This window comes from Solea solea, chromosome 10 (assembly GCF_958295425.1).
Source record: "Solea solea chromosome 10, fSolSol10.1, whole genome shotgun sequence".
Taxonomy (NCBI): domain Eukaryota; kingdom Metazoa; phylum Chordata; class Actinopteri; order Pleuronectiformes; family Soleidae; genus Solea; species Solea solea.
Window position 1 is genome coordinate 26580792 of NC_081143.1, and position 21547 is coordinate 26602338.

The window sequence follows — 21547 nt, forward strand, 5'->3', positions numbered from 1 at the left end:
AGACCATGAAAAATCAATATTCTGAGATTAAAGTCACTTCTTCCCATCATTCTGAGATTAAAATTAGACCTCTTACTGGAATTCTGAGATTAAAGTCAAAATCAATTCTGAGAAAAAAAAAAAGAAACATGAAAAATCATTTTGAGATTACAGTTAAAACTTCTTATTCTGAAATTTCTGAGATAAAAGTCAAAATTCTAAAGGAAAAATTCAAAAACCAGACCTTGAAAAATCAATATTCTGAGATTAGAGTCACTTTTTCCCAGCATTCTGAGATTAAAATTAGACTTCTAACTGGAATACTGAGACTAAAATCAGAATTCTGAGTAAAAATTAAAAAATTGGACCATGAAAAATCTATATTCTGAGATAAAAGTCAGATTTATTTCCAGAATTCCGAGTATAATCTGTGATAAAATAAAGAAATCAGAGTTTTCCTCTCAGATTTCTAAGAGTAAAGTCAAAATTATGACTTTCTCAGAATCTTCTGACTCAAATCACAGACTTCTTCCCTGAATTCTCTCAGGTTTCTTGGATCAAAGTCAGACTTCGGACTTTCTCAGAATTCTGAGAATAAATTCAGATAAACTCAGAGATTGGAGTCAGATAATCCGCTGTGGCTACCGTTTAATGGCGAAGCCAAAAGAAGAAGATGAATCTCAGTGACGTTCATTAATCCAGTTTTTAACTCCTACTTGAAAATCACTCGTAATCTGAGTGTTCCATGAGGCAACAAAAAAAAGCAGCGGTCCAGAGACTGAGATGGAAACTCGACGACGGAGTGAGTAAATATTGCCAACACTCATTAATTACCTGGAGTAGAAAATAAAGCTGAATTTGTAAGAGTTGAAGAAGAAGAAGGAGAGAGCGGAGTTAAAGGCTCCTGATGGAAGGAGCGAGAAAGAGAGGGAGGATCTTCTCCTTACTGCTCCTCAGAGGCTCAATTACGCCACCGGTAAGTGTTTCTTCAGCCTGAGTGCAGGAGAAAGTATCGAGGAGGAGCGGAGAGGAGAGAGAACTGCTCCCCGGGGAGCAATAGTGAAGATGCCCACCTCTGACAGCCAGGTGCAGAAGTGAAAAAGGCTCAGATAAAAGTGCTAAGATCAGGAGAAGATGCTCCACCTGCACTTTTCTGATGAGTCTCAACAACAGAGCACATGTTGCTGCCGTCTCACGTCCACCGTGTTTGTCAGGGGACGGATTATAATCCAGGGTTAATCCTGGAACCAAAGATTTGTGTAATTAAGACCGATCAATTCTGGAATTAACGTTACCAGTTATTGGTTTGATGAATTTTTATCTGTCGTTCTATTAAAACATTTTTCTCCAAAAACTGAAATAAGAGAAACAAAACTTTATGACGCAATAAAAGTTATTTAAGACTTTTTAAGGCCTAAAACTCAGATTATTGTATTTTCCACTTTTTAAGACCCTGCAGACGCTCTGACATTCAGACTAAAATTAAGAAGAAAAAAAAATGCTGCATTAATAATGAATACATTTATTTATTTAGGTAGTTACCTTTTCTCGCTTCTCTACTAAAAAATTGAAAAAGCTTCAAAAAAGCTTCTTAGCAAAAAAAATTTGTTTTGGGTGATGATTAAAACCAAAATCTTTATTCTGAGATTACAGTCAGAATTTCTAGATTAAAGTTAAAGTTCTTACCGGAATTTTGAGATTAAAGTCAAAATTCTGAAAAAAAATCAAAAATCGGACAAAGAAAAATCAATATTCTGAGATTACAGACATAATTCTATTCTATTCTAGTCCATTCTCGCAAACACAATCGATTTGAATCAGTTTTTCAGAATAAAAGCTCAGAACTCAGCACTGAATCATCTGCCGGGTCACATACTGGTGATGCTGGCGGGCCACTTTCGGCCCATGGGCCACAAATTGCAGACCACTGATGTAGACGATCGAAATGACCAATGAACCTAGACTAAAGTAGACGAGCCTGATAATGTCAGACCCATCTGTGCTGAAAGAGAGAAGGAAAGAGAGAGAGAATCCAATGAAGGATTTGGAGAATCGTGACTCCGCTCATAGTTACTCTCTCACACACACACACACAGCGTCTCTGTGCAGCATGTGTGTGTGTGTGTGTGTTTGCATTACACTCAGCATCTCCATCATGCTCCCCTGACACGTCAGTAAATAGAACAATAAATACAGCAGCGAGCTAAAGGAGCTAAAGGAGCTAAAGGAGCTGAAGGAGCTGAAGGAGCTAAAGGAGCTAAAGGAGCTGAAGGAGCTGAAGGTGCTGAAGGTGCTGAAAAAGCTGAAGGAGCTGAAGGAGCTAAAGGAGCTAAAGGAGCTGAAGGTGCTGAGGGTGCAGGGCCACGGCTTTCACCAAACTATTATCCGACACTTGAATTATTGGACGTGACATTTTACAACATTATCCACGAGAGAGGGAGACGTGTGTGTGTGTGTGTGTGTGTGTGTGGCCTCTTTTAGGACCTTTTTTCTAGCAGAAACACTGACCTCGTCAGGACCGGTCGTCCTCACGGAGACATAAAACCTGGTCCTAATGAGGCAGAACCTCGTTTTTGAGTGGTGTCCTCGGTAGAATAGCTGTACAAACGTGTGTGTATGTGTGTCATAGAGATGTTGTGAGGTTTATCGAGTCACTTGTGGACATTTGAGAGACAAGAGTCGTCCGTCAACGCCTCTAACCACCGAGTGTGTCCATCTCTCTCTCTCTCTGTCCCTCAGAGGACAAGGGAAGCTCTTTCATTTATTAGGGCCCGAGCCTCGATGTCAGGGGCCTAAACGGCTCTGTGTGAGAAACTAATCGTTATCCTTTAGATTATTGTTCTATCCGTGGATTTGTGGTCATTTGTGAGCAGATTAACGTGCAGAGAAACTCTGGAAACTTGGCACGGAGGTTAGATTTGGCGAAAATGCGATATTGGCATAGTTCCCAGACCTGTGTGCTGCTCAAGGGCTCTATAGCGCCCTCTAAGGTGAAAACAGAAGCAAAATTTAGTTCCACCGAACTTCCCGAAACTTGGTGGGAAGATGTCATAGACCAAGACAAACAAAAAAGTCGACCGTAACCATGGCCTCAACTTAACAGGAAGTGGGCCATTTTGAATTTTGCCGTCCATTTTGGCGATTTGCACCGTTATGTAAATGAGCGAACTCTAACTCTAACTCTATTATTCAATGTCACGTTCGCTCCATCTATATTTCATTAAAGCACAAAGAATCCTGTGTGTGTGTGTGTTTCACTCATTTTCTGACAAAAAACAACACAACACAGGTTCATAGTTTGTAATAGTTTTTGGATAATTAGGATCATTCTCAGGCACATCATGTTCAGACTGCTGTGCTGCAGCACTAGTATTTTATTATATTGATCTTATTTAAGTGTGTGTGTGTGTGTGTGTGTGAGAGGGTTTTTTATATTCTCCTTTGTTTTCTTTACCGTTTATTATTTATTCATTCTGCTTATTATCTTTCTTTCTTTCTTTTCTTTTCATACTGCTGACTCTGTACAATCATTCCTTTTGCTGTAACTGTGTGTGTGTGTGAGTTCAAATGGCAAATAAAAAAAATATTGAATCCAATAATAACCCATTTTTATTGGCTTGTTTTTACACTCCTACTGAGAACGCGCACGCACATGCGCACACACACACACACGCACACGGTTTCCATGACTTCAGAGGACATTACACGTCGACTTATTCACCTCCTGTAGATTTAAGGCTGATTTAAACTCCACCGTAAATCTTGGGGGCAGTATAGAGTCAACAGTCCAATTGTTGACTCTATACTGCCCCCTATATCATCTGGTTGGAGGTTACCGGTGGTCCTATTATTGGGTTTTCTTTTCTTTGTGATTAAACGTGAAAATATTTACATTTAAGAAGCTGAAAAATCTGAAAAACTTGTTTTAATTATGAAAAAAAAAATCCCTGAAACTAATTCATCAATTATCAAAATAGTTGCCGATGAATTCAGTAATTGATTAATCGAGTAACACAGACTTACTCTGAAGGCGGTGCCCTCCTCGATGATGGTGGGCAGCTGAGAGAGGCAGATATCCACAGCCAGGTCCCACGCCTGCCTGCAGACACACAAACACCATCATTAGATTCATGATAAAACTGTGAATTATCAGAAAATATCACTGCACTAATTCTTTAATCAGCCTCCCCCTCCCCCTCCCACTCCCCCGCCCCCCCCTCCCTCAGATCCCGGGCTCAGGTCCTGGAGAGGGCAGCACGGAGCCTTTAATCCGCCTCTAAACAGCAGCTCCATCATATCTAATTCATGTTGTTATGTAACTCACATCAAACCTCAGCACAGCTCCTCTGTTCTCTCTTTGCACTAAACTGGGCCCAGGTGCTGGATCTGGATTCAGGGTCTCAGTGTTTCAGGACTGATCTGGGATGCAGCGTCACCGTGGTGTAATGAGAGAGTAACTCTGTGATTATGGAGCACAACATGGATCCACTGCTGTTTCTGTGGAAACCAGCGTTGTCACGTGCTGCAGGGGGGTTTCCCAACCACAGGGTCAGGGACCAGTACTGGACCACGGGCCGGGCTAATGCGGGCCATGAAAACCAGTAGGAAGCAAAGCTTCTGTGGAAATATTATTATTCCATATTTATAATCTTATTTTCTGAACCACAACTCTGCATCTCTTTCTTCGTCTGCCAATCATTTCTGGCAGGCAGTTCACTGAGAGGTGCAGTGCTGCCCTCCAGTGTTCGAAGGCTTAATGACAGAAATCTTCAAAAATACAGTCAAAGAAAATTCACCAAATACTGTCATAATAATAAAAATGATGATAATAATAATAATAACAATAATGATGATAATAATGGTAATGATAATGATAATAATAATAACAATAATGATAATAAAGATAATATTGATAATAATGATAATAATAATGATAATAGTGATGATAATAGTGATAATAATAATAATAATGATACTAAAGATAATAATGATAATAATAATGACAATAGTGATAATAATAATAATAATGATGATAATGATGATAATAAAGGTAATAATGATAATGATAATAATTATAATAGTGATAATAATAATAATAATGATGATAATAAAGATAATAATGATAATAATAATGATAATCATAATTATAATAGTGATAATAATAATAATAATGATACTAAAGATAATAATGATAATAATAATGACAATAGTGATAATAATAATAATAATAATGATGATAATGATAATAATTATAATAGTGATAATAATAATAATAATGATGATAATAATAATGACAATAGTGATAATAATAATAATAATAATGATGATAATAAAGGTAATAATGATAATAATAACGATAATGATGATAATGATCTTAACAATAATAAAGGCTCCAAATCAAAAAGACAATTTTCCCAGGTGCAGAGATTCACAGGGTGTTAATGACGAGGTGTAAAAACGTTGTTGTTTGGGTTGTGAAGTTTATTTTGGTGTCTGTTTGTTTGATGCTGTAATAACACACACTGTTGTATATCATTAAGCATGCGTATAAAATCTTAATTAAAGGGGGGTTTTCTTCATCCTGCTCCTTTTCAAACATTTGTCTTTATATTTAGAAATATCTATATTTTCCTCCTATTCTATTTTCTTCTTGCAGAAATTCAAAAATTAAAACATAACGATTGTTTTCAAAAAGGCTCAGGATTTACAAAGATGTTGCATTTACTACCAAGGTCTGTAAATAATTAACATGGAATCACTCTTTTACTGTACTTCATTGATGTTATTGTGAGTTTTTATTGCGCACAAAATGCCAAAAAAATTTGAAAAATTTATTTTTTAAACAAAACATGACAAATTAGTTAATTTAAGAAGCTGAAAACTCCAAAAACTTGTTTCAGCGATTTAAGAAAACAGTGAAAACAACCACATTGTCAAATAAACTCAAAATAACTGACAGTGAGTCATTAATTACGTACAAAAATGTGCATATTCTGCATACATTTTTTTATATCTTGGGTTTTTCTAATTTTATTCTGTGTAAATGAACCAAAACACAAAGTCAAATTTCTTGTAAGTGTAAATTTACTTTGGCAATATCTGATTCTAATTATCAGCCCCAGATATCAGTCGATCACCATCACATCTTAGCTTTCAAGTCAAAAGTGTTGGCAACACGTGCAACATGTAAACAGCTGCTGCTGATGCTGCTGCTGTTGATGCTGCTGCAATCAGGACGAGCAGAGGTAAATTAGAGCAGGTGGTTCACTATATTTTAAAACTGATTTTTAAACCCAACAAAAACAGCTATTTATCGCAGCAGTCGCATCAGCTGCTACGAGTTCAGGCTAAACGGGAGAATTTATAATCCAGCTGCCTCCGTGGCAGGGAACACGTTTCAGGTTCCAGCAGCAGCAGCAGCAGCAGCATTATTATCAGGAGCAGGTGTTCACGCTGCAAAGGCATAACTCATAAAAAGAAGAAGAAGTGCTTTTTACTACTTGTGGATGATGCACATACTGTGTTCTCTTTTTTTAATTATTTGCAAAGCATACGCTGGATTCATATTTTCAAAATCCTGACCAAAGCACTTTGTCTCAGGGACAGTTTTTTTATTTACAGACTGGTGTGTCAAGTGTGGAGGGAAATAGAATATTCAGCACTGTGTGAGACATAATCTGCATCTGTGTTTAACCCAGATTAGAACAGGGAGTCAAACTGAAAATGACCTGGGGGTCAATCAGCGTCTTGTCGGGTCAGGAGGGGCCAGTGAAGTGAAAAAAAACAATTGTTCAGTCAAAGTGGACGAAATAATCTGAAAATCATATCACAATATTCCACAATTATATCGCAATGATGTTTTTTTTTGTTCCGAAATTGAATAGAATGTCAAAATAAAAGTGCCTGTTTTGATATGGAACAAATAAGAAAACTGACAAAAATAAGTTATTATTACTCACTTTGCCTGGAGTATTTTCAAAATAAGGCTGGTATTTAAAGGGTTAAATTACGGAAATGAATGAGTAAGTTAATAGCTTCATTAACAACGACAAAAAAAACCTTTAATATGTATATTAAAGGGTATTCTATAAATATAGAATATGTAAGCGCATGGTAGAGTGTAGAGAGTTCAATATGATGTTTTTTTTGCAATTTTGCTCATTAAACATATATTTTAAAATGTTATGTATACAGTTTATACAAATGTGTGAGACAAAACTACAATCTTAGCGTTGAAATGATGCAATAAAACATGATTTTTAGGGGTGCTTTGAATCCAAGAACCCCTAAAAAATAAGACTTGGGTTAACCCTTTAAGACAAACCCATGTTTGACAAGAGGGAAAAATGCCAAAACCGTAGAGGTCTTAGTTTTTAAACTTAATACAGCTCAGCTCAGCTTCTCTAAAGCTCTGATCCTAGAATCACCTCCTGCTTTTCAGATCAATAACAGAAGTTAGCAGCCGTGAAGTCACTGACCTGCCGACCTGATGTTTGTCGAAAGTTTCACTTCAAAGTGTCAGGACTGCCTGGTGTCAGTGACAGTTACTGATATGTGTGTGTGTGTGTGTGTGTGTGACCTTATCATAAAGTGTTACTTTGATTTACTGCAGCACAGGAGATGATCTCCACTCCTCACTGTCTCTGCATTACACTCTCTACTCTCTACATGATGAAGTAATGGTGCCTCTAATGTCATCTCCTCTTATACGACTGCTGCTGCTGTGGAGTCATTTAAGGAAACACCGATGTGAAGCCTTGATTTGATTCCATAAGCTGTATCACTCTGTGCCTTTTCATTTCGGCGATCATCATTTTTCAAGCGCTGTGTGTAATAAAAAAAGTTGATAAGATCATGTACGTAAAGATCTACAGGTAAAGGTGGACTATGGACTTTAAAGTATTTCAGAAGATACAAGAAACTTTTACTGCAGGGCTCTGGATCTTTGGTTGAAAATATAATTTGAAGTTATTTAATTGTTCAATTAAAAACTTTTTAGATACTGTTTTGTTGTTTTTTACTTTTATTAATTGCAAAATTAAATTTTTTTTTTTAAAGTAACACAATGTAGGATTTGCTCTCAGGGTCCCCCTACAGTTGGGAAATGGTACTGTCAACGGTCAGTACCAAGTGAACAACTACAGTAGCCTACATTACAGCATTTTATACAAATATGATTACGTTGTTTTGCTGTTAAGTAGAAATTCTGTAGTTTGTTTAGTGTCGTCATGGTTCCCGAGACACTTGAGATACAAATGTCATGTGACCAAATTACATATAAAAAGACGAATCATAAGCTTCAGGCGATGTTCTGCCTCCCCTGAATATGATCCCTCTTGTTTGTTGAGTGTGTTTTGGGTAGTGAAGCGCCATCTGCTGGCTTTGTTTGTCATGGACTCAGACATTTTGAAAGATTTCTCATGCTGGGATTCCATCTTGGTACAGTTCTGTTTGGAATAGTAACGTCCTGGGAAGGTTGTGCATTTTTAAATGGGAACAGTAACAGTAGTTTACTTGGTAGTCCGGGTGTCGGCATTGACCGAAGGACACGTAACGCGGCGTCGTACCAGTGCTACGACAAACATCACTGAACGCGACAGAACAGACAACAGTGGAGGACATAATTTTTTGTTTACCCGCTCAGTTTGTGCCCGTTTGTCTCAACAAGACGTGAAGTTTGTCTGAGAACAGAATGCAAGATCGCAAGGGAGTGACACTTTTCTGTCACCCAATGAGCTGACTGTACCTTTTTACTCTGGTACCCCAAGGGAAGTGTACTGATTATTTTGGTTTGTATTCCTAAAGGAAAAAAATATGCACCGTACTGTACCCAACCGAACCGTACCACTCAATGGAAACATGTCTAAATACTCAATTTCTAACAGGAGCCAGTTCCTAATCCTGATCCATAAACCTTGATACTATGATCAGCTCGAGTGTCGGCCAAAAGAAATTGCGTTATAAAAATATTCCAGCAGAAGTTTTATCCAAACGAATCCCATTTAACGTTCAGCTCGAACACTACACAGACCAGGTGGAGTTTCTTGAACAAGGTTGTTGGTCCCTTTAGCAACATTAGCAACTCTTACCAACCTCAGAAAACTACCTCCAGAACCAAGACTTCAGACATTAACACAATAAGTACACGTAAATCCAGTCTTCACAGTCTTCCTCTGAGTGTTTGAGTTTGTTTTTAACTTTAAAGATAAAGAATTTTTCCATTTTTCTTCACCAAATGCCTGTTTTTTTGGACGGACTCTCTGTTAAGATTGAAAGGGAAAGTCATCGTTGTGAATTCTGCTTCTGTCCTTGATGAACCTTCTCCGTGCTAACAGACGTATTGGTTCACGTTTCATGGGCGAAAGCACTGGGATTGGACCATGTCACAGAAATCCATCTCCATGTGTGTTTATGTAAGCACACAGAGAGATGGCAGAGTCCGTGTGTTTGGTGAGGACGCGATCACGGGGACGAGGACGCGATCACGGGGACGAGGACGCGATCACGGGGACGAGGACGCGATCACGGGGACGAGGACGCGATCACGGGGACGAGGACGCGATCACGGGGACGAGGACGCGATCACGGGGACGAGGACGCGATCACGGGGACGAGGACGCGATCACGGGGACGAGGCTGCTCGACGCCTGCCAATCCACGAGTAACTCACCACAAACACCCGCGTGTGTGAATATGTTATGGTTGACGAGCAGAGTGGAGGGAACCAGTCGGTGTCTGACTTAGCTCTTTTTTCCTCCACTGGCTGCAGAGAACGATGCACAGACACACACACAGCGAGTCCCACACTGAAAGTGTCCACACGGGAGTCATTAAACACGTTCTCTCAAGCTCTGCCCTATTTAAATAACAGTTGCTGTTCTTGTTGGGACATCAACATTAATCACAGAGGCCCCAAAGTTCCTCGAGGGTTGGAGTTGGACGATTACATGATATTAAGGTATTAGAGACTGCATGTGGAAATGGGCGTCGTCCTCTGGTTAGAAAAAGTGAAGCCGAGGAAGTAGGACACAACATCAAGGGTCTCCATAGAAGATCCTCTGTCTTCGTGTCCTACGTCTTGTTAAAAAGCTATCTGCTAGTTCCTATGAAGCTAAGCAGCTTCTTCTTCTTACTGTAGGGGTTTCCAACCACTGGGTCAGGTACTAGAAATAGGCCTTGGGACGGGATTACTCAGGGCCACTCAGAGATCCAGTAGCACGCAAACTTTGTATTTACTACTTACTTATTTACATTTCACAAACAACAACAACAACAACGAGGCCTCTTCTTCTTCTTCTTCTTCTTCCAGTAAATGCAGTTCTGCCCTCCATAGTTTAAGAAGTTTGACGAAATGTTTCTGCTCCAGCTGAACAATAAAGTTCTATTCTATTCACTTCTTATTCTCAGCTATTAGCTCCACATGTAAGGAGGACACAGTGCTATAACGGTTACCACTGCTGCCTCACAGCAAGAACCTCCCGGGTTTGAACCCTGGTCCATCTCGTGTCCTTTCAGTGACCAGTGTCCTCATGCCCTAAGTCTTGCTAATAGGCTAAGAAGCTTCTTCTTCTTCTTACTGCAGTGGTTTTCCAACTACCGGTCCCGGGACCAAAAATGGGCCTTGGGAAGGGCTAACCCGGGCCACAGGGACCACTATCAAGCTAATTTGTTTTGTATTTTTTGACCTGGAAATAGCAAACTATTAATTCCTGCTTCTTCTCCCTTCTTGCTTCTTCCATGTTGCTTCTTGCTCCTTCCTTCTTCTTGCTCCTTGGCTCTTCTTCTTCCTTCTTCGTCTTCTGATACACTAAAGTACAACAGGTAACCGTGCATTAATCATTTAAACTATCTCTAAACTAATTTAACTCAGTACTGGCTCCTTTAGCCTGTACGTACTCTGCAAGAACAGAGACGTCATTGTCCGACAACTATTGTGTGATTGGCCAGAAATCTGAAGTGGGCGTGGTTAGCGCTTGGAAATGTTGTCATTCTCCATGAGGAGTTCTGCACTCGAGTTTCTCGCGAAGTACGTAACGTCCTGACCAGAACTAACGTTGTTCTTGTTCTCACCACCTCCAGAAAAAAGAACCGATTCCTCGGTTCTTGCCGGGGTAAGTACAGGCCTGAAGTTGCATTTCTTCCCTCCACAGTTCGACGTTCCCAATATTCACATTTTGAAGTCCACAATCACAGTTTGAATTCTTTCTCACAGATCAAAGTTGCCCTTCATTCTCATCCTTCGAGCCAAGAGGCTACTGTAGCAGATAGTTGCTCATGAGCAATAGATTGTGTCGCTCGCTGTGAACCCAGTGATGCAACGTTTATTTAGCCTCTGAAAAAAGAACACGCCTCCTCCTCAAAGCTAATACAAACTTACATTTCTCCTTTTTACCTCTGGCTCTTCCACTCTTTCATCCTCCTCTCACTCTTCCCTTCCCTGCACCTCACTCTCGTTACTCTCCTGTCGCGTTTAATTCCTGCGCAAAGCAAAGTGCAATTACACGATTCTTGGGTGGTAAACATGGCAACACGACACAACACAACCTAAACTAATGGGCCGTACAAGTGAGGAAGAAAGAGAGACGAGCGCTCGCACACAGAGAAGAGGAGGAGGAGGAGGAGTATTTATTTATTTATTTTACAATAAGTGATGCCAGGGTGTTACACAACGAGCCGCTCCTCCAGCCACACAGAGCGAGAGCCTGATATTGAGTGGGAGATGAGGAGCGAGGCATTTATAGAAGAACAGAAACAATGGAGAGTGGGAGATGTTTGTGCAGCTATATGTGTGTGTGTATATATATATGTATATACCTATATATGTGTGTGTGTGTATATATATATATATATATATATATATATATATGTGTGTGTGCATATATATATGTGTGTGTATATACAGTATATATATATATATATATATATATATATATACACACACACACATATACATACATATTTGTATATATATACATACATACATACATACATATACACACATTTATATATATTCAAATAAAAGGTGAAAGTTCAAACTCCACCCTTAAAAAACATGTTACGGTTAAAAATATACAGCCCAGAAGATCATCAGACCGCCTGATGTAGTTACACTATTGTGTTACAATTATAATTTTAGGAACAAATACTTGAATCAGGGAAACTGATGAAAGGTTTTAAGCCAAAAATTTTTTTCAAAAGTTTTTTGTTGAACATAGAGTGTTTGGTGCTTCTTGCTTTGGAGGTTGCTCACCAGTGCTGCCTCTTGCACGCTGGCAATGTTCCCTTTTTAGTGTATATTCTTTTGTGTTTTGGACTTCAGGGACTAGTGTTAAAGAGCTTTTAAACTTTAGACGTTCGAGTCCTAAGTTGGAAAACACGCAATGATGCATTTCTGCTGCAGGAACAGCCGACTGGGTCAGTCTTACAAAAAAATCTTACATACACACATGAACAGGAAAATTCACCTATAAGCAAAACCTTTTTCCAGACATTTTCAAGAAGTTTTCACACAGAATTCCAGACTTTTCAAGGACTTTCAGGACCTGCACAAGCACCCTGTTTGAAGCCGTGTGAGTAAAAGTCACAACAATCTTATTTTCTGGTCTGTCATGTCAACAATGTCTCACGAAATGCTCACCACTTTCAGGCTTAAGTGGACATTTTCTGATGTTACACGTGTGTGTGTGTGTGAGTGTGTGTGGGTGGTTGAAGCTTAAGCAGAGACGTTATTCTATATAAAAACCCGTCTGCAGTGCAGTCAGGTCGACTGAGGCTGCTGCAAACAAACACTTTTACATCTGCAGCATCGACACACACACACTCATGGAGTCACGCTTATTATTGTTGAGCATGAAAATACAAGAAAGGCTGTGAAGCAAATGAAAACACCTACAGTGTTTGGCTCACACGATATTTATTCTAAGACTGTAATTAAAGCATGATTTTAAAAATAAATGGTTTATTTTATAGCGATAATATGTATGTGCTGGTGTGACTCATCGTTTTTTTCTCCTTCTTTCACATAATAGATTAGTGATCAACATTTAAACCTTAAGTTTCTTTTAAAATTAAAAAAGAATCTCGGGATTGTGCATCTCAGAATGTTAGAAATGTTGATTTAAAGTTGCAAACAGAAGATTTTAAAATAAATTTAAATTAAGAGAAGTTATAATTTAAGAGATTTGGAATCAGCTACGAGATTAGTTTAAATCTCTATTATGTTTCAGAAAAAGACAGAAATAATTAAGGATTATTACTTAAATGAAGAGCATGTGCTTTTGTGTACTGTTGTCCTTTTGTTTTCCGTTTCTTTTTAACTTGTTAAATGTTAGTTTTGTGCCATTGTTGCTGATATTCCAAATCATTTAATGAATTGCACAGATTAGCATACCAGCATAATGCATAAACAAGATTTAAACAAACCGAAATAAAATTGTAGTCCAGGAGCGAAAATGGCGGCTAAAAATATTCTTGTTATTTTTTACCCGATCACAACATTAACTGTGTTCTTCGTCCCTCGTGCTCCATGAAGCCAACAACACCCATGTGTATATGTATGTATCTGTATCTGTGTCTTCTTACCACATGGCGTGCATGTACGTCGGGGGCAGACGGGGGCTGCTGACCGGCGTGCAGTTGTACGACCTCATGATCCTCTCTGCCAGGAGGAAATTGCGGAACAAGCTGGCGACGAGCAGGTCCTGACGGAACAACTTCTGGAACAAATCTGAAGACGCAGAGACAGAGGAGCGGCATTATTTATCATGACTGAGGCAGAACAGGAGCAGCAAGTGAATACAATTAACACAGACACAGAAAACGGGACGATGAATGAGTGACTGAAACTCAAACAGGGGGATACTGAAAGTAATTGCCACTTTTATTCAAGTGTAAACCAGTTTGTGTGCGTATCTGATGTCATAGTATTTGTTGATCCAGGTGCAAATCTTCACATTATTATTAAGTGTTGAAATGATTACATAAAAGTCAGTGTATCTACTGCCTCTCTGTGGTCAAACATGGGCTACTGCATTCAAATGTAGCCATTCTTGTCGAATCAGAGCAAAGCTCGCTGTCCCCCCCGGACTCCTCCCCCTTTTAATCAGACGTGTCAAACTGTCCAAAAAACACTTAAACATCCTGTTATAATGAAGAAATGTGTGACTGTGGTGGTAATTATTGCATTATAAGCTTGTGTGGCGTGTTAATTACAGGTCTATTTTTGTCTGTTTTTGGTATTTATACATTTATACATTTATTTTGCTTCATAAATGTATTTTTGTCAAAACAAGCACTTTTATCCGTGAAACGTCATCATGAATCATGAATGTCTCATATTATGTTAGAACTCTGAGCTCATACGACACCGCTGCCCTTTTAAAAACATCCGAGGTGTCGCCCCGTCGTCTTTCTCAGACGACAAAGTCAGATTTCACGGCTCCCCTCTCTCCCTCCTCCTCCTCTTCCTCTCAGCCCACTTCTTGGCATTTCTCAGGGTCTCAGCAGCAGCAGCAGCAGTTTTGTGTGAACGCATTTCCAGAATACAGAGTGTGTGCGTGTGTGTGTGCGTGTGTGTGTGCGAGGAATACGGCCATGTGTGGCGGTCACATTTTAATCAGCTCATTAATGTAGTCACTAATTCACTTTAATGGGGCCACGGCAACCTCTCTGACTTATGACTGTGATCCCTCTGTTAGTGTGTGGGAGTGAACGTGTGTGTGTGTGTGTGTGTGTGTGTAGACGTTTATGAGGGACAGGGACACACAAAACCAAAGCCTGCGATTCGCACGTGTGTGTGTGTGTGTGAGACTCTCTGATGTGGGCAGCCTCATTAACAGCACGGCCGCTGGGTTTAAAAGGCTTTGGGAGCCTTCAGCATTGTTCCGTCACTGTCGGCACTCAGATCCAGTTATTCTCTGGAGAGTGTGTGTGTGTGTGTGTGTGTTACATGTAAGAAACAGGTGAGCGCTGGAATGAGTGCTGCAGGGATGAAGCGATAAAAACATTTTCACAATAAATTTCATCTTTTTATCACTTCACAGGCTTTAACTGTGATCATTAACAATAGAAGTCCCAATTTAATTATTTTTTTATTTTATGCTTCACTGCCTCATCATCACTATCGGTATCAGCTATTACAGAAAACTCCTGTAACAAGATTGTTTTAAAAAGGGAAAGAACTGCTCGACCATGTGACATAAATACCATGAAGTTACAGTAAAATATTGTATTTGTAGAACTTTCCAGCACGTGAAACTATTGCTCTTTATATATTACTATTATTATTATAATAATATGTGATAGATGTTATGATTAAGATGATCTCCAGTCTGTGTGTATGGAGCATGTGCAGTTGGTTGAACTTTTATCTATTTTCATTTAACTGATGGTCAGAACCTGTACACTTCGTAAAGACACTCGAGTTGTTGAAAGCAGTACTGGCCAGCAGTATTCATACAGAGAAAATACTGCTAAAAAATAGTAAAAGACTTCACAGCCTGTATATTATGGTTCCAATGATAAAAATCCCCAATTACAACACGAGACACTGTAAATTCATCTCACTTTGAAGGAGCCAGCCTGTGAGGACTGGACTGCTCTGCTGTCATTTGATATCATCGTCTTCTCTGTGTTTTCTATAAGTTTTTAATGTTGCTGATGCTTCAACTACTGCACTGTCGTTGTTGTTGTTGTTGGTGTTCTGTTCTAATTGAGGTCTTCCTCTGAGCACAAACACACTTTCATTTTTCATCATTGCCTCCACTTGTTGTTGTTCACAACAGCGTCAGCGTAACTTCATCTTCAACGACAACAAGAGAATCACTCCTTGTTTGTTTGTGTTCCTGCATTAGGTTTCATAATGTGAGCTTCCACTTGTACGCATTACTGTGAGAATGTCCTCATCTGTCAGACTTAGCATTATCATAAATGAGTTTGTTTGTTTTTCTTTAAATATGGAAGTTAAAGCTACAGTCTGTAACTCACCAGGCTCCTCAGAACACCTCAGAGGAACCTGCAGATCTTTGGAGGACGGACGACTCCAGGTCCATATTCCAGCTGTTCTTTATCAACTTTTGTTTCAGTATCTCACGACCTCACTCATGTTCCAGAGAACTGAGGTTAATTCCTTAACCTAAAGTTTGTAGCCTTGCTTTACTAGCGTAGCTGTGATGGTGCTTTCCACTTACATTGGAAGCTGGAACTGCGAGTGACACCTGTTCCAAGTTGATCATGTTCATTTGACAATTTTCGGGTAAAAAATTGGACGTAAATATATCACGTGCTAGTCACGGTTAGCAATAATGCTTGATGTGGTCTTTTTCGCACACAAACAGCGTACGTTTCGTAGAATTTTCTTTCATTTTACTGTGTGTACAACTGATTAATTGTGAAAAAAATTGCAAAAAAAAGTAGCAAGTACCAATGTTTTAATGATAGACACGAGTGGCAGCCATCTTGGAATCGCATGTCGGGGTTTGTTGTTTGTTTGTTGTATATATCCGACTTCACAGGAGCGTTCCAGTTAATGCACTGCCCGCTAAACTCGGAAATTCCAACTTATGCCGTTATGCTTCTGCCTTTCACTCTGTGTCTCCACAGACACGGAAACGTACCAATGTTTTAACGATAGACGCAAGTGGCAGCCATGTTGGAATTTTGTGAGTTGGATATCCGACTTCAGGGGGGCATTCCAGTTAATGAAAGGCTCCCAAAACTTGGAAATTGCAACTACAACTGGAACACACTGCTATGCTTCGGCCTTCTACTCCGTGTCTCCACAGACACGGAAACAAATAATAATGAGAAGAACACATGCTAAATCCTGTCGTCGCCAACAGGATTGGTAACAGAAGAGTTCATTAGCATTTTGTGAACCCATTTGGTTCAACGTTATACTGAAAAGTTACACACTATAGCTTTAACTTTCACTTTGTCTTTAATGCGTCTGGAACTCATGAAACAAAAGTGCCGTTCACATGGTTTTGTAGTCACAGAGACACGGAGAGGGAGGTTTTATGGTGTAATTAACACCACAGCTACACCAAACACTGTGTGAGGCACACACACATACTATGCTTCATCGGTCACACGAATCTTTCACTGCTTCAGTGTAGCTTTAAAAAAAAAATGTGTCAAGTGTGAAAACAAAACGTGTGTAAAAAAAAAAAAGTGTAAATGAGAGAGAGAGATTACAGTGTTGAAACTTACTGTGGGAACAGAAACAAAAAGACAAACTGCATGAAAGGGAATCAGGAAGGTGAGAATCAGCAAATATATAAACACGTGTACCACTTCTTTTTGGTGGTCTAGAATTGAAAAGCAGTCAATGTTAGACTGGAAGGACTGGTGTCGTCATAACAGTCATTTTCTCACTTTATCGCATGTTTATCGTATGTTTTATGTATGTTGAACCCTGGTGGACAGGCTTTTAATACATCCCTTTCACCGCCGTGTTTAGTTACGGTTGCTAAGCTTTGACTGTGTAAATAAAAATGGGGCCCAAGTTGAAGTAGATTGTTTCCTTTTAATTGCAGAATGTGTGTGTGTGCGCGCAGCCTCACCTCTGGGCAGCACGTTCCAGGCGATGGTGTCAGTGATGGCTGTGAAGATCCAGTTGAGCTCGCCGAGGGGAGTGCGTCTGTCATTGAGCCTGCCAGGGATCCTGCACACACACACACACACACACAGATGGCTCAGTGTCAGTCACTCTGTATGGCACATCGTTGAGTCAAAGCAAAATGTGGCAACGGCTCAGTATGAGTTACCTCATCCCATGTGAAGACATTTACATCTACAGGCTCTTACTCAGAGAGAAACGTGGTGTGAATATTCATGTGAGTTTGTGCAGAGACTCGACATGAACACACACACACACACACACACACACCACGTGTGACTCTGCTTATATTAAGTCATTTCAGGTGACACAAGGTTAAAATATTCAACCAGGGCTGCAACGAATGATTACTTTCAGTAATCGATTAATTGGAGGACTTGTTTGGTTGATCACCGTTTCCCAAACCTGGTTATTATGACGTTCACAAACCAAAATGATTGTTAAAACAGAAAATATTAACCAAGCTGCTTCAGTAGAATCAACACCAGGGAATAAATCTGCACGTTGATTTAACCTGGAATCAGATGACGTCAATAATCCGTACATTTACCCTCCATCTAAGGCCAGAGCCACATGGAAACAGATCGGTTACTTTGTTTTCTGTCTTCTGTAATTGCTGCAGTATATATTCCAGGCCTGTATGTGGCGCTGTAACACTGCCACAGAAACACACCGAAAAATGGAGACGACGATGTGGAGCATGCGCTTGTGTCCAAACTTTTTAAATTTTTACGTGAAAGATCCCATGAAAAACGGATTACAAATAGGCTACAAATGGAGGACGCCATAAAACTGTAACGAGGGATTGTTCTGACCGTCTTTTTTACGGGAAAACAACGTAAAAAGACCTCATTCTGAGATGCTTCCGCATCCAATGTGGCGTAACTTACTATAATTCTATCTTACAGGGCTGCAACTAACAATTACTTTCATTATCAATTATCCTGTTGATTATATTCTCGATTTAAATTTGAAAACCATTTCTTTTTGCTTATTTTAAGAGAAAATGTCCTGTGACTAAGTGCATTTTGCCCATTTTTCCAGAATAACTATCAATATCTGCCAGTTATTTACAATTTACTGCATGTTCAAATAGCATATTAACACTCTAAAATGTTTTTATTTAAATGTATTTATTTTAAAAAAACAACAACAACAACACACACTGTAGTTGTACATGAACAAAACATTTTTTGTCTCAATGTCCAAAAACAGGCGTTTCTCCAACTCTCTGGTGACAAAGACGCTGATTTGCCGGCTTCCTGCAACGACGCGAGTGAAATTACCGTAATAACCACACGTTGGCTTTGACGCGCAACTTCTCAGCTTTCAGAAACCGTTGGATTTTCTTTCCGATTTAGCCCTAATAAGCAAAGCCACGTTTTGCTGAAGATGGAGTGTACATCGATGCAGCAGAAACTCCTCTTATTCTCCAGCAGGGAAATCTCTTCCACAAAGAGCCAATGAGTCGAAGTGACAGCAATCACTGTAGCAAAAGAGCGTGAATCACCTTTACCACGCCTCGCCTTCCACTTAACAGACACTGTATGTAAAGTAGGTGAGAGGAGACGAGGACGTTGAGGGCAAACACCAGCTGCAGACCTCACAGTGACTCATTTGTGTCTGAGTGGAGCAAAGAGATGTAGACCAGATGAAAGAGAGAGAGATTTTTTTTTTTATGACTGAAAGCCTCACAGCTGTGTTATTATCTGTGAGATTTACCACTCACTGTCTTTGCTTTAAAAATGTCTGCCGGTTACGGTTCAGTGAAGCAACAAATCCCATGAAATCTGTTGGAGAAGTGCTGGGAATTCTCTGGTCATCGACTCCACGACATATGAAGCTTTTCAACCACACAGTTTTAGCACAACTCGGCTCAACTTTTACTTTTCCATCAGCGATAGTTCCATGTATCGTACCGGTATAGTACCCGCTCTGACGAGGTTCCAAGTGAACTGGGCCAATACTAAAATGTGACTAACATACCTGGACAATGCGACTCATATGCAAACAATTAACACGCAAACCAAACAGTTGTGTGTTTACATGCATGTTAAAAGTCTGATTTTAGCCCTTAGTCTGACTAAAATTTAACTAGTCTTAGTCGGACTAACATAGCTGGACAATGTGACTCCTATGCAAACGATTAACACGCAAACCAGTGTCACTTTTTTCTGGTATAAACAGTTGTGTGTTTACATGCATGTTAAAAGTCTGATTTTAGCCCTTAGTCTGACTAAAATTTAACTAGTCTTAGTCGGACTAACATACCTGGATAATGTGATTCATAGTCTGATTACTCCTGCATGTATACGCTTAGTCGGACTGAAGTCAGACTTGTCGCAAAATGTCTTCCTCTGTCTTTGACCCAGACGTAGTAAGTATAAACTACAGTGCTGTTGTCGGAAATCATGCGGAGACGGCGGTGTCTTTCTTCGGACAACACAGCAACCGCTAGATCCATGCTCCGCCTAATCTGTTTCACAATTAACACGAACAGCAGGTAAATTTAAACTGTGACTGCAGCCTTCTCTAGACTCCTCGTCCTCATCCACTGATTTTCTTTACATATAGTTGGTTGTAAAAAGAATTTCACCAAACTGCATCAGTAGCAAATTACAGACTCAAGCTTTAAGACAACTACTTTTAACAAAGCGCCATTTTAATCAGCAGGAAGTCCGGCAGCTGGCTTGTTAGGCTGTCAATAAGCTCCTCAGCAGAATGAATAAAGTTATAACTACACAAGGTCTGAACTCGCCATGACCTAAAACTCTCAGTTCTACCTCTAAGTGACCAATAATGGCAGCTGTGAAGCTCCTGGCAGGTACGAGCCTCGCAGTGGAAGAAGCTTTGACGGCCGGCCAGCTCCTGAAGACTTTGAGCGGCTGCCAAGTCGGTGTTTGGCAAGTCAGCGGTAAGGATGAACACTCAGCAGTTCATCTCCTTTCTCAGGATCCAGAGTAATATATCTCCAGAAACACAGTGAGACAGTGAGATGGATGGATGGATAGATGGATGAGCTGTTGAAAATGCCGGAGTTTTGATTGTGTCATCAATCAAAACTGGATGAGCTTTTATAAAACACTGAAGTCAGATCATTCCACTAAGTTGAGGTTTACTCATGAAAACTCATTTTTATGGTGAATGGAATCGTGTGGGGATTTAACTGCGCTGCCTCGACACAGAATCAAGCATAACTTGATTTTAGCTGTTGCATGACGCATCTTTAATCTCTTTAAACTCGGGAGTCATTCATTTAAAGACAGAGTAAAGCGAACGCAGAGTTTCTCCCCTTCACACATCGGAACAGTGATTGTTGGGAATATGTGGTAGAGACCGAACACAGTCAGTGCGTTAACATGCCTGTTAGTTAAGACAATAATTTGGATGTCATGTAAACACCTTAGTCTGACTAAAATCCAGCCAGTCTTAGTCAGACTAACATACCTGGATAATGCGACTGCGATAATACGCCAACGATTAACACGCAAACCAGCGTCATTTTTCTGGTATAAACAGTTGTGTGTTTACATGCATGTTAAAGGTCTGATTATAGCCCTTAGTCCGACTAAAATTGAGTCAGTCTTAGTCGCAGCAGTACCACTGATGGAGAAAGAGGGCGACAGAGAGCAGGACTGTAGCTAAACCAGCGTATTAGAGCAAAAAATGTTTTTCATCATTTAAAACCTCATTTTTAAACACATTGCGACTTTTTTATTGGCTCTAATTCGGCAGTGTGGTACATAAGACGTTTTCCTGTGGGGTGACAAAGACAGAAGATATATTTGTCATGGTTTACACAGTCTTTAAAGTTTATTTTCAAGCAGCTGTAGCTGCAGTATCACCCTCTCCTGCTCATTTGATGACGCATCAATCGACGAGGCCTGAAAAGACTTCATTACCTCCATTCAGTTGGATGTTTGTGTTCTTTGTGTACTTAAATAATAAGTC

At 39.7% G+C, this 21547-nt stretch overlaps 1 protein-coding gene across 4 annotated transcripts in view; it reads right to left on the minus strand.

The window, feature by feature from the left end:
* The window catches only part of rptor (regulatory associated protein of MTOR, complex 1), a 207677-nt gene that overhangs the window by 77239 nt on the left and 108891 nt on the right, over positions 1–21547 (minus strand). For all 4 annotated transcript variants that reach the window (XM_058640290.1, XM_058640288.1, XM_058640289.1 and 1 more), the window contains exons 9-11: positions 17541–17641; positions 13561–13705; positions 4003–4078 (exon numbers count right to left, since the gene is read on the minus strand). In XM_058640290.1, coding sequence (XP_058496273.1) covers positions 4003–4078; positions 13561–13705; positions 17541–17641 — 322 coding nt within the window. The remainder of the gene's footprint in view (positions 1–4002; positions 4079–13560; positions 13706–17540; positions 17642–21547) is intronic.